At 35.0% G+C, this 13,503-nt stretch overlaps 1 protein-coding gene across 1 annotated transcript; it reads left to right on the top strand.

Moving 5' to 3' along the window:
* Window positions 1–1,789: 1,789 nt before the first annotated feature.
* LOC109793025 (T-complex protein 1 subunit theta) lies at window positions 1,790–13,162 on the top strand. The gene is made up of 13 exons (XM_083070923.1): window positions 1,790–2,147; window positions 2,483–2,745; window positions 2,850–2,996; window positions 3,085–3,246; window positions 3,389–3,466; window positions 4,622–4,755; window positions 4,874–4,946; window positions 5,024–5,101; window positions 5,258–5,380; window positions 5,590–5,684; window positions 10,156–10,365; window positions 10,602–10,659; window positions 12,927–13,162. Exons 1-13 carry the CDS (start codon window positions 2,000–2,002, stop codon window positions 12,990–12,992), a joined length of 1,635 nt encoding a protein of 544 aa, XP_082927049.1. The 5' UTR covers window positions 1,790–1,999; the 3' UTR covers window positions 12,993–13,162.
* The last annotated feature ends 341 nt before the right edge of the window (window positions 13,163–13,503 follow it).

Genomic DNA, 13,503 nt, shown 5'->3' with positions numbered 1-13,503 from the left:
TATTTAGAGCTGCACATGTTCAGCCATGCTTGGCAAGAAACATGTGATCCAAATGCTTCTCAAATGACTACTAAATGAAACCTAGATTTTAGCTTCTTAGTCTATTTTAGTATTCCTTCAATATTCCTATGCTAATGGCCTAAATACAATGGCCAAACATATACAAACATTAGGAAATATTAAAAGAAACAAAATGAGCCCAATATTGGATACCAAAAGCCCAAAGGCTCATGAAGCCCAAAACTAGGCCCAATAAGCTTATGGCCCAAAAATGCTACTCTATGTGGTCCAAAATACAAGACCAAAATATGTGAAACCTATACTAATATAATATGTACAAAATATAAGAAAAATGGATTTATCAAGAGATGGCCCATGTGAAGCTCAAATTGGGCCTTCTAGGCCCATTGGGCCTTGACTGGCCCAAACCTTCATGTCTAGCCAACTCCTCTCGGATCTTTTAGGTTGTCACCTCTTGCCTTCCTTAGCATGATTCCATCAAAAACCAACCAGAAACACAAAAAAAGCCAACACAACTTGTGGCCAACATAAAGAATGGCAAAAATGAAACACATATACAAAGGGTTAAAGGAGTATCTATCTTTTTCTCACTTGCGTTTCTTAAGGATATTGTCACAACCAAGAATGTGTCTCAATCACGACCCACTACAACCCAAACGCGTGTCTTTGCCTCCGTGAAGAGCAACAATGGTTCTCCTCACTCGCTTATCAACCTCAATCGCGTATTACAGATAGAACATATGTTTATGCCATTTTAACCCTAGTTGAAGCCCAATTTGACTATCACCCTCCTCCTTTCTAATTGAAACATTTTTTTTAATTCATTGACTGTTCAAATTATTTAAAATTTAATTAATAAAAATGTAATAATCAAATTAATAAAATAGAATATGTTAACATAATTGTTCATGAATTAGGATACACACTTTGCTTATCCGAATTGTTGCGAGTCTGATCCTTGGTCTAGGTCTTCTCGTTCCGCTCTATGTAGTCCAAAGTGGGGGGGTGCCTGCAAAGACACTCCAACGCTCAAGTAAGTGCTCGGCGTATTAAATGCGGTAGTTGAAAGTTAGTTACGTACCTCGTTGAGGGCCTATTTATAGTGGTTGTTGTTGGGTCGTGATTAGGGACTAGGCCTCGAAAAATTAGGGGGTTAAACCGATACATTAAGTAAATTAATTTCTCCTTAATTGACTTGACTTAATTCCATAATCTCGTGTGCTCGGAACTTGCTGGCCGACCAGGCCGACTACGGGTTAACCTAGTCGACCGGCTCGGCCGTGTTCTGCGTGGTTGGTCGAGTCGATTTAGGTGCGTGTTCGGTTTAGTCGGTTAACATCCAGTATAATAATTAAAAAGTGTGGACACATTTTACATATTGATGTGTCAAATTAGTTGACATATCATCAGTTAATAGTGAATATTTAATGGTGAAGAGCAAAAGGAAAATAAAAAATATAATGAGAATTAAAAGTTAAGCAAAATTTTTTTGAGGACTAAAAGCGTAAAAGAGATATAACAATAAAAAAAAATATTTAAGCATAGTTTTATTTACTATGTTTTATAATTATTTTATATCTATAACATTATATTTTTTTAATTCATTTATCCTTTAATTAATGTGTTGAAATACATTTTTACTTTTTAATTAATTAGTATAACTATCTCACTATTTTAAAGATAACCACAAATTTTCTTAATTTTATTCTTTTATTATGGCCAACTCACTTTCACTAGTTGTTTGGAATTAGGGTTGTGCACACCAAATAAAACCCACAAAAAAAAACACAACCATAGTGCGGTCTGAATTGCTCATTTTTCACGATTTTGACCGCGAAACTCATTCGACGGCCCTTGGAGAAGCAACGACACAGTGAGACCCTCTTTGCCCAGAATCGTGCTATTCATCACGAAATCATAACGAGAACTTGCCATTTCGAGAGTTTTATGGTCTAGGGTTTTTTAAGATAGCAAGAAGATGGGTTTCAACATTCAACCCTATGGGATTCAATCCATGCTCAAGGAAGGGCACAAACACCTTACAGGTCTCGATGAAGCGGTTCTCAAGAACATCGACGCCTGCAAACAACTTTCCACTATCACTCGAACTTCCCTTGGACCCAATGGTAACAATCACACCTACCCTTTCTCATTTCCACTCTGTTTTGTTCATCGCAAGTAATGTTGCATCTTCAGATTCCAAAAGTTTGGATTTTTATAATGCGGGTATGTGTTCGTTTGCATCATATGTTGATATAGGTTTTTCACGTAATCAAGTGCTAGAGTAAATGTGATGTGCTTGAAAATTTAAGGGAGATTGTGAATAAGTAGCTTTTGTCTTTGTTTTTCGTCTACAGAGAGAATCTGCCAATTTGGGTTATGTGGAAGTTTTTGTTTGTTTGGATAGATTTAGAATGCGGTGGTGGTCTTGTTTCTAAAAGTTTTGTTTGATCTGCTTCAGGCATGAATAAGATGGTTATAAATCACTTGGACAAGCTTTTTGTCACGAATGATGCTGCTACTATTGTGAATGAACTTGAAGTTCAGCATCCTGCTGCCAAGGTTTTGGTTTTGGCTGGGAAGGCGCAACAAGAGGAAATTGGGGATGGAGCTAATTTAACTATTTCATTTGCTGGGGAGCTCCTGCAGGGTGCAGAGGAACTTATTAGGATGGGTTTGCATCCTAGTGAGATCATCAGTGGATACACTAAAGCAATCAACAAGGTTTTTCCATTGTTGACGAGAGCCTTAGTCTTAGTGATTTGTCTTTATTCTTTAAATGTCGTACTGCCCCTCTCTCTCCCCTCTAATTTTTTGCCTTGTTTCAGACTGTTCAAATATTGGATGAACTGGTTGAGGATGGTTCAGAGAATATGGATGTTCGCGATAAGGAGCAAGTTGTTTCTCGAATGAAAGCAGCTGTTGCTAGCAAGCAATTTGGTCAAGAAGATAGCATATGCTCACTTGTTACCGATGTGAGTATATCCTAATTTACCCATTTTACTTGATAAAATGCTTTGGTAGCACACTGTTTACATTCTGACCTATGTTTGGAAAATATAGGCATGCATCCAAGTGTGTCCCAAAAACCCTGCAAACTTTAACGTAGACAATGTCCGTGTTGCAAAGCTCTTGGGAGGGGGCCTGCATAACAGTACAGTAGTTCGAGGAATGGTTTTGAAAAGTGATGCTATTGGAACTATAAAGCAAGCAGAAAAGGCGAAGGTGAGCTTTCTATGTGTTGGAATATTTTTGGTTTTATTCATTTATTGGAGAGTCTACTATATAATATTTTTGTTAAGAATGAGATTCTTTACCACTGTGAACTGTTTCAAAGTACTGAAGTCTTTTGTCTGTTTTATTCAAGGTTGCTGTGTTTGCTGGTGGTGTTGATACGTCTGCAACTGAAACTAAAGGGACTGTCCTCATACATACAGCTGAACAGGTAATATCAAAATGTCTAGAGTTCTGAATTTGATTACTACCTTCTACCTTTTGTTTTATGTAGTTTTTTATTGTTTGAGTGGTGGAGCCTATTTGTGTTTGCTGGTATAAACTGGAGATCTATTTCGTCTCCCAAATAAGAAGGTTGAAAGTGGATTGTGGTTGGGTACTGTGCTAAATCCTAATGCAGTAATGCCAATTGTAAACTTGTGGCATTGTTTCTCCTCACATAGTTTTATGTTTACTCCCACTGAAAATTGGGATGGCTCTAATAAGATATTATTTTGGGCCATGTCATAGTTGTGTTGTAGATTTTGTAAGGTGACATTGTTGATGGAGTTTCTAAGTTCATTTGCGCATGTATATGCTTTATGTTTCTACATGTTTTGCTAATTGTTAAAACTCAAAATATGTTATAGCCTAACCTAACAGGTCTATAATGCTTGGTCAACATTGTTATTACATGGTGGCACCATTACTGCTATAGAAGAATGGCCTGGCAAGTTTTGCCAACTGCCATAGGCAATTTGTGAAGGGAGGCCCGCTATGGTGCTACCATTGGCTGCAATGCTGTGTTTATATGGAAAAATTTTGGCCTCCACCATCTGTCATTTGTAACACTGTTGATCAATTGTTAATTCAAGTTGAGTAAGAACTCAGGATGCTTTTTCAGCTGTATGACCAAATCTGCTATGTATTTATAATGCTAAGCTATAATCATGTTTTTAGTGCAATATTTTTATGTAATGTGTATATAGCATCAGTTAGATTCTTCAGCTTGAGGTCTAGCAAGCCTTAGTTCTTTAATGCATACTAGCATGGGATTTCTCAAATTGTGCCTTTATTTATGACCTCATCTATTTCTTTCATGCTGAGCTTTATTGAAGTGATTTATTACTAGAGCTTTTGGTTGGAAAGTGGAAACAATTTTAGACATGTAAATTTAAACTTGTAGAACAATTTGGCAATAACTTTTAGGACTACTTATTTTGATTTTCAACTATTTCTTGCTATATTAGGCAATGACTTTATTTATTACCTGAAGTACTAGTGGAGCCTTGAGATTTGATGGACCAAAATATTCCCATGTTTTGTTTTCTTAAATTATTTGATGCTTTTGCTAATTGGAATTGTTATCTTCATTTGATTTATATAGCTAGAAAATTATTCAAAAACTGAAGAGGCTAAAGTTGAGGAGCTCATCAAAGCAGTAGCAGATTCTGGTGCCAAAGTGATTGTCAGTGGAGGATCAGTAGGCGAGATGGCTTTGCATTTTTGTGAGCGTTACAAGTATGTGAAGTCTTTATCCATGTTTGATGGTTTAATTGTCTCTTTCTGTTGAATTAATATGAATGTTACAAGTGTACACGTATAGATTGTTTTCTAATTTCAAAATTCCTGCTTGTAGACTTATGGTTCTCAAAATCAGCTCAAAGTTTGAACTACGTCGATTTTGCCGGACAACTGGTTCTGTTGCTATGGTTTGTGCTTTTGATTGTTCCTCTTCATAAAGAGGTTTTCTACTTTCTGTCTAACCCATTTTGTTTTCCTGAAATAGCTGAAACTTGGCCAACCAAATCCAGATGATCTTGGATATGTAGATTCTGTTTCAGTTGAGGAAATTGGTGGTGTTAGGGTATGTTAAAGCCGATTGTTTGGGTTCTGTCATTTTATTGGTTCCATCTGTCATTTATATATTAGATTATTCCCCCTTCTTTTTGTTCTTCTCATTTCCAATTATGGTATGCAATTTCCTTTGTTTTTTTTTTTTTGATGATGAAATGATATGCAGGTGATCATTGTGAAAAATGAAGAGGGTGGAAATTCTGTGGCCACTGTTGTTTTACGAGGAAGTACTGATAGTATACTAGATGATCTTGAAAGAGCAGTTGATGATGGAGTGAACACTTACAAGGTATTTTCCAATGTTTTGTAATTTCCAATGATCTTGAAAAGGTAATTTTCTGATGTTTCCTTCCATCAATCTTGTGAAAATTTGGCCTGCAAACATAAGGATTTTGGATTGCAGTTTTGAAGGAATTTTATTTTTAAAAACAATTTCATGTTTTAGCTATTTTTTATTTGAAATACTGGTTAGTCTTTTTCTAAGCAATTATTCTTTAGGCCATGTGCAGGGATAGCCGTATTGTACCTGGAGCTGCAGCGACTGAAATTGAGTTAGCTAAAAGGGTGAAAGATTTTTCCTTCAAGGAGACAGGGTACTTTTTATTTTCCTTTTCACTGTAAAAGACAGTGGTTTACATTCTTGGGGATGCATTACTGTGTTTTTTTCAGACACATGCCTTTTTCACATTATTTATATATTTTTTAATTACAGGAAAGGTTTTTTTTTGTATGATTTTGGCATATGGTTGTCATATTGTTTCCAATTATATGTTTACATATTTCCGTTTGTGGAGTATGAAGCATGAGCATAATTACGTATCAAGATGTTTATAGAAGTACACCTCAAAAAAAAAAGCCACATCTTACTAGAGGAGGTTGACTACATGAATCACATGATGTCATTTGGCTCAGTTATAATCCAAATCTTCAATAAGGCTTATTCACCATCAGATCCCTCTTAATAACTTCCTCCAATGTCTTTGGTCTCCTTCACCGGCTTTTAACATGACTAAAACCATGCAATCTTTAATTCTTGATGATACTTCTAGTTGACTTTTTTGTATCCAAACCACCTTAACTGCCAGTGTCATCTTTTCTTCAATTGGTGTTCACCAATATCTTCTTGGTACAATTATTTTTGTGTCTTCTCCTATTTTGGTGAGGCCACACTTCAAAGATATGCAAAAACTGAAACTAGACTGATCTAGAACTATATTGTACCGAATTAGAAAACTGATTTTTGAGGGAAAAAACCCGAACGAAACTAAGGTTATCGATAACGGATAACTGTATATGGCGGTGAGCCAAAAATCCTTTATAAACTTATGGCGGTCTATGGCGGATGTCATAATGGACAAAAAAACAATATATATATATACACAAAAAAAAGCAAAAAAAATAAATAACAAGCAGTAAAAATAAATTGAGAACAACTAAGTATCAACTAAAATAGTTTAAATATCATAACAACAATACCAGAAATTCATAATTCATTAATTGAAATTGATTAAATTAAAACACAACAAAAGAGTAGAAAGACAACAAGAGTGCAAGACACATTTTGCTAATATAATTTTCATCATCCTCCTCATCCTCACAATTCTCCTCTTCCTCAATGTAATCATTTTCCTCATTGAAAGCCAAAGTGGCATAGCCTTCAACTTCTTCTGAATTGTCAAAATTAATATTTGGCAATTCTTCCTCTAACTCCTCACTAATGTCTTCTGAATCTTCTTCAACAACTTGAACCATTTTTCCTTTCCTAGTTGAAGGCCCTCCTTTGCCCCTTTTAGAAACATTTTGAGATGATGCTCCTTCCCCACATGGAGGTTGCTTCCTTCTACACCTAGTATACATTATAGGCTCTCCAACCCCTGAAGCCCTATAAACATATCCCCAAGTAAGTGGATCATCTCCATCAAAAACCCTCTCATCTTGAGCTTCTTCATCATCGTCATCCCCATCCATCTCTTCAACAAGCCATTCATTACATTCATCAATATCATGAAGGCTAATGGGATCAACTTCATCCTTAAGATTGTATCTTTGTTTGAGTGCTTGATTATACTTGACATAGACCAAGTTATGTAATTTTTTATGCACAAGCCTATTCCTCCTCTTTGTATGAATTTGTAACATTAAGTTAAATAATTAAGAAAACATTATAAGAAAATTTGGAATTAATTATTGACCTCTTAAAAAGCAAATTAATTACTTTCTCAAAGACACTCCAATTACGTTCACAACCAGATGAACAAGTCAAACCCAATATCTTTATAGCTAGTTGTTGTAAATTGGGGGTCGATGAATCGTATATTGACGACATGTTTGAATTCCACTCATCTGAAACAAACATCTTTCTTAAATTTGATTTTTCTTGGTGGATCCTTTCCAAGGAAAGAAAAGAGGTTGCAAATCAAGTCACTGCATGCCTCACTAGCTACCTTTTGTTTGTATAAAATCTTAACAAACTTAAAGTGCTTGAATGGCTATAAATAAAGCCAACAAGAGAGATTGCCCGTTGAATTGTCTTCTTAATATTGGAAAGCTTTCCAATGTCCTCCAATATTAAATCTATGCAATGTGCTGCACATGGAGTTCAATAAATTTTGGGTCTTTTTTCCTCTAACATCTTGCCAGCAAGAACATAGTTACTTCCGTTGTCTATGATGACTTGGACAACTTTTTCCTCTCCAATCTCCTCTACAATAGAGTCAAGTAACTCAAATAAATTTTCTTCGGTTTTCACAAAATTAGACCCATCAACAGATTTGATGAACATTGTCCCTACAGAAGAGCTCACCAAAAAATTAATTATGCATCTTTGCTTATTATTCGTCAAAGCATCTGACATAATAGAACATCCAAAACTAGCCCATTGTTATTTTTGACTCTTCATCAAATTATTAGTATACTCTACCTCCTTTTGGAGAAGTGGAACTCTTATCTTATGATAAGTTGGAGGTCGCAAATGTGGTCCAAAAGATCCAATAGCTGCTACCATGTCATGGAAGCTCTCCAATTTGACCATGTTAAAAGATCATCCAGCTTGATACCAAAATCGGGCTATAAATTGGTGGATCCTTGCTATAGCTTCCTTGTCACAAGTCTCCCTTATATTTATTTGCTTCAATTTATCCTTGTTTCTTACAATTGTAGTTTCCGTCCATTTACAAAAAAGATCAATGGGACCCTTCTTCATAGCAAGCTTCTTCCTTTTATTGGCACCAAGTGTTTCAACTTCTAGTTCTCTAAAATCTCCCTCCGATGTATAATCTTCACTATCAAGAGTCACGTCTTCCACTACTCTTTGGCATGCCTCACTCTCTTTCATCTTCTTATTTTTTTCAAGTGCTCACAACTCATGTCTAACTTCCTTGGGACAACTTTGACAAGCTGCAACATTTCCCTTCTATCCCATTAGATGTTTTCCTCTTGTAATTCCCCATTTCATGATTTTTTGACAATAATTACAACAATTTCATTGGTATCATTCTCTTTGGTAGGATGACAATGTTTTCATCCTATATCTGTCCTCTTTACAGAGTTTGAGGATGTTTGACTTTGAGTAGGATTTCTAGACATTGTCCTAAAAATAAGAATAAGAACAATAATAAAATAGGAACTCAATGTTAGTTTAGAATTTAGAACAAAATAGGAATTTAAATTGACCCAATTGGTAGATTAGGATTAAAAAAAATTGTTGTAGATGCAACAACAAACTCATTAAGAAAGGACTCAAAGGAGTAGGGAAAACCAAAGGAAGGAGGATTAAAACTGAAAAAAAAAATAACGGTTCAGTTTTTAAGTTTGGCTATGATCGTCAGAGTTGCTCGCTCGAGTGTTGGGCCATCACGGTTTAGGTCGCCGGTCAGAAAGGTGACCAAGGAGTGGTGAACGACGGTGAACGAAGGTGATCAGGGGCGGTTTCAACTTCTGTAAGTCCTGTTCGCGCATCATGGTTGCTTGTCGGAGTGTTGGACCACTGCGGTTCAGGTCGCCGGTCAAAAAGGTGAGCGGCGAGTGGTGGGCGATGACAAAGGAACATCATTGGAGATGGATTGAAGGTCATAGAAGTGCATTTGGGTGGGTGGTTGTCGAGACTCTGTTCTCACTCTCGAACACCAAAACCATTAGGATACTCAAATTGGGCCTGGGTCAAAGCCCAAAATTGGCCCCAAAAACCCTAGACCCATTACGCCTACCATCACCTTCATAACATAATGGGACAAAACGGCCATGGCGCCCGCCACGGCAGAAATGGTGGGCAGCATCACAAAATGCCATATTGTGGATGTCGAATGGTGACGAGAACCAAAACCGCCCCGCTGTACTGTTATATCGGTGTTATAACCGTTGTTTGACAACATTGAACCAAACCACATTGTATAAATAGTTTGGTTAACCAAACTGCTTTTAGAAAGTGGATAATCAAACTAGATTGAATTGAGCCATTTTGAAAATGGTCCAGTCTGGCTCGGTTTGGTTTTCTGAAAAAACTTTTGAAAAACTGAACTTTGCACATACATACTACTCATTCATCTCAACATTCTAATTTCTGCTAAGCCCAACGATACCATATAGTCTAATCAGGCATATAGAAGTATGATAAAGTTTTCCTTTGAACTTGGTAGGTCCTTGATGCCTTTCTCAATTTTAGCTATCCCGCATGCATTTTGTGTGTCACGTTCTCATTAATTTCCCCATTCTTTTGTTGTATTTAACCTATATATTTAAACTTTGAAACATCTCCCAGTTTTATTTTCAAGTCATATTCCTCTGGTCACTTGATAAAGTTGCAATGCATATACTTTTTCTTTCTCTTACTTCTTCATTGGCTTTTGGCCCTTTGGTATTATTCACTGGTATGCCTAATGTATAAACTTATTATACTCATTATCATCCTGGATATCTCTTTCTCTGTTTCAAAGATGTGGCTCTTTTTTGATCACCTGTCTGATGTAGTTTATTGGGTTATGTCAATGCTATGTCTACTTTGTTTAATACTTATTTGGTATTTGACACAAGAATCTGATGGACTAAATGTTTGCAATGACTCTGCAGGTTGGATCAGTATGCTATAGCAAAATTTGCTGAAAGTTTTGAAATGATTCCTAGAACTTTGGCTGAGAATGCTGGGCTAAATGCAATGGAGATCATATCTTCTTTATATGCAGAACATGCATCTGGAAATGCCAAAGTTGGCATTGATTTGGAAGAAGGTGTTTGTAAGGATGTCTCAACCTTGAGCATTTGGGATCTCCATGTGACTAAGTAAGCTTTGTTCTAACACAAACATGTTTTATATAGTGGCAACCCCATAGTTTGAGCAAATAATGAACTGGCTTTTCTTTATTGTAGTGTAGATTTCTCTAAAAAGCCTTGTCATATAAAAGTTATGGAGCTAATGCATTCTTTCAACTGCTAAGATTGGAGATACTATGTTGAATTGGAATTTATCTTCATATTGCCTGATAGACTAGTTTCATCTTATTGTTTTTTCTTTTCAGGTTCTTTGCTCTTAAGTATGCCGCGGATGCTGCATGCACTGTACTACGGGTGGACCAGGTAATCATTTAAATAATTGTTCCTAGTCAATTCCATATTGCCACCTTAATAGGTACCTCCAAAGCACATTTTTCTTTAGGAAACAAGCTTAGAAACCCGATTTTTTTTAATAGTTAATAAATATATTTTTGAAGGAATATCCAACTAACAGTGGGCAAGCTGTATTGATGATGTGGACTTTTCCCCCTTTCTTGCTGTATTTTGTTCCATTTATTTTCAGGGAGAAACTTAGGAAAATTGCAACCTGCAGTTAAGAGTAATGTTAATAATATGCAGCTTTTGTAAATTAGCAACTATATTGAAGAGTATGGGTACATGATGTATATGCCATATTCTGACACGGGATCTAATAATCTAGAATGGAGCCATTGTTGCTTTGGCACTTCAAAGTGCACGAGGGTTCACAATTTCTTTAAAATATAGACATAAATGTCTAGAAACAATGATGTTGACTTTGCAGTGGGATATTCCTGTGTGCACATAATGGGGCCAGAGAAAAGTTGAGTTAGTTAGAATGGTATGACAGTTAAAGTTGTAAAGTTAGGGAATTGGCTTAAATAGTTGGAGAGGGTAGAAAAGTGAGCTTTCTGTTTTGTTGTGATTTGAGAAACTGAGCATTTGCTCTGTCGTAGAAAGGGAAAACTTAGGAAGGAGAATCTTTTCCTCAGGTTCCTTGTATTTCAATGAACATCGCCAAAGCATATTTTTCTTGCCATTTTTCTCATCTCTTCCTAAAAGCTCAACCCTTTCTAACAGCTCATAATTTTAATTCAATTTATGTACTGATGGATAGGAAAAACATTTTGGTAACAGCTGTTTGTGTAGACCTGAAGGTTGAAATATTAAGGCGTAGTTTGGATAAACATCTCTACCTATATCAATATGCACCGATACGATACGCGTATCGGATACACACGTATCCGATACGGTGATATGATTATTTTAAAATATATAGGATACGATACTTGTAAGATACATGTCATCATATATATCAATGTTCAAACAATGTAAGAATTGTATACTTGTAATTTTGATCAAAATTCATAAACATTAAATATATAATTGCTATTTTGCAAATCTAAATTAAAAACATACTTATTGTACATTACTAAAAATAAATAAATTATAAATCATTTCATCATAAATTACTTTTTATTATTTACAAATAGAAATAATATTACCAATTTCATTCCTTTCTTAAAATTATCTATATAGAAGACAATTTTCATTTACAGTTCATAAAGAACCAATATTTCTATGTTTCTATATTAAATATGTTTATATATCTTATTTAGCTGTAATGGATATTTCATAATTTTTTAAAAATTTGAATACTTTATTGATACGTATCACCAATAAGTATCGGTGAAGTATCTGAGAGTATCGGAATTGAATAAAATTTTCATAATATTTTTTAAGGCTAGGATACTTCATTGACACGTATTGGTGAAATATTCAAAAGTATCGCAGATATGTATCGGATACGGATACGTGAAGCAAATTGAAGTAACGGTGCTTCATAGATCTCTACAAACCTGTAGGAAAAACAAAGTAGAATGGACTGATAAAGCACTTGAATATTGAGAGTTACAAATACACAAATATAGACTGAAAAGACTAAGAGCCTAAGCCATCACATCAGCATCAGAAATAGAAGAGATTAAAAAATAAGAAGCTGCTTCCTTAGCAAGCTATTCTAACAAAAGTAAAATGAATCAAACATCTCTGACAAGTTAAAATTAACTTATGTACCTCAACATCTTAAGTAGTTTTCCGTAGATTGAGGTACTTAAGTTGATTTTAACTTAAGGGAGAAGTTTGATTCATTTTACCTAAATTCCTCTTATTTACATTTTGTACAATTGTTTGTGAAGAAATTTATCCATAGCTAAATGAAAGATAATTTTCCAGTGCATAGACTGCATTATACATCATGAGCACACAATACTTTTCCACGGTTAATTTGATACATTAGTGTAGAGGATTTTACACTAGCAGTATTAAACTACCTTGTCTCATCTCATGTTTAAGTGGTGGAAAGAATGTAATGGAATTATGGAAGTGAAATATTGTCCTTATTCCAAGGATATGAAACCTTTTGGTTTCTCATGTGCAACGGTTAGGGAATAAATGACTGAACCTATGAGACGTATGCCATTGATGGTTTTGACAATTGCATTTACAGCTTATGTGAAATTGGATGCAAATTTTTGTCTATTTTTCTCAGCATAAATTTATGGAAACTGATTCTTAATATAATTTTTCAGATTATTATGTCAAAACCAGCTGGTGGTCCAAGGAGAGAGCAACCTGCAGGCATGGATGAAGACTAAAATTGTAGGAATTGATTGTTTTCTTTGGTCATGTTTGTATCTCAACATGATGGCTTGAATTTGGCTTAGGCATGTTTCTTTATTTAGACATTAGTAGTGGTGGTGATCTTAACAAATTATGAATTTTGTTTTGCTATGAAATGAAATACAAAGAGATGTTTACATTTTAATATGGGATTGAAAAATCATTAATATTATAATTTATTGATTCTTTTTCATTACAGGAAAAGGAAAAGGAAAAGTAAAAACTACAATCTCAAATGTGCAACTTTTGCTGTGTCTAGAAAATTGAATTTAAGTGGAGTAATATATTTTTATCGATTTTCATTTTCATTTCTCTAATTAAAAATTTATAATTAAGTAATTTTAAAAGAAGTATTAAATAAACTATGCATATTATTTGTGCACACTAGTCTTAATATGAAATTTCAATCCAACATAGAATTTGTCTCGTGTTATGAATTAGGGATATCTAAACTAGTAAACCATGTCTCTTGATTAGGGTGTGATC

Source organism: Cajanus cajan, chromosome 3 (assembly GCF_000230855.2).
Source record: "Cajanus cajan strain Asha chromosome 3, NIPB_CcT2T_4, whole genome shotgun sequence".
NCBI lineage: Eukaryota > Viridiplantae > Streptophyta > Magnoliopsida > Fabales > Fabaceae > Cajanus > Cajanus cajan.
This window is presented reverse-complemented; position numbering and strand designations above follow the sequence as displayed.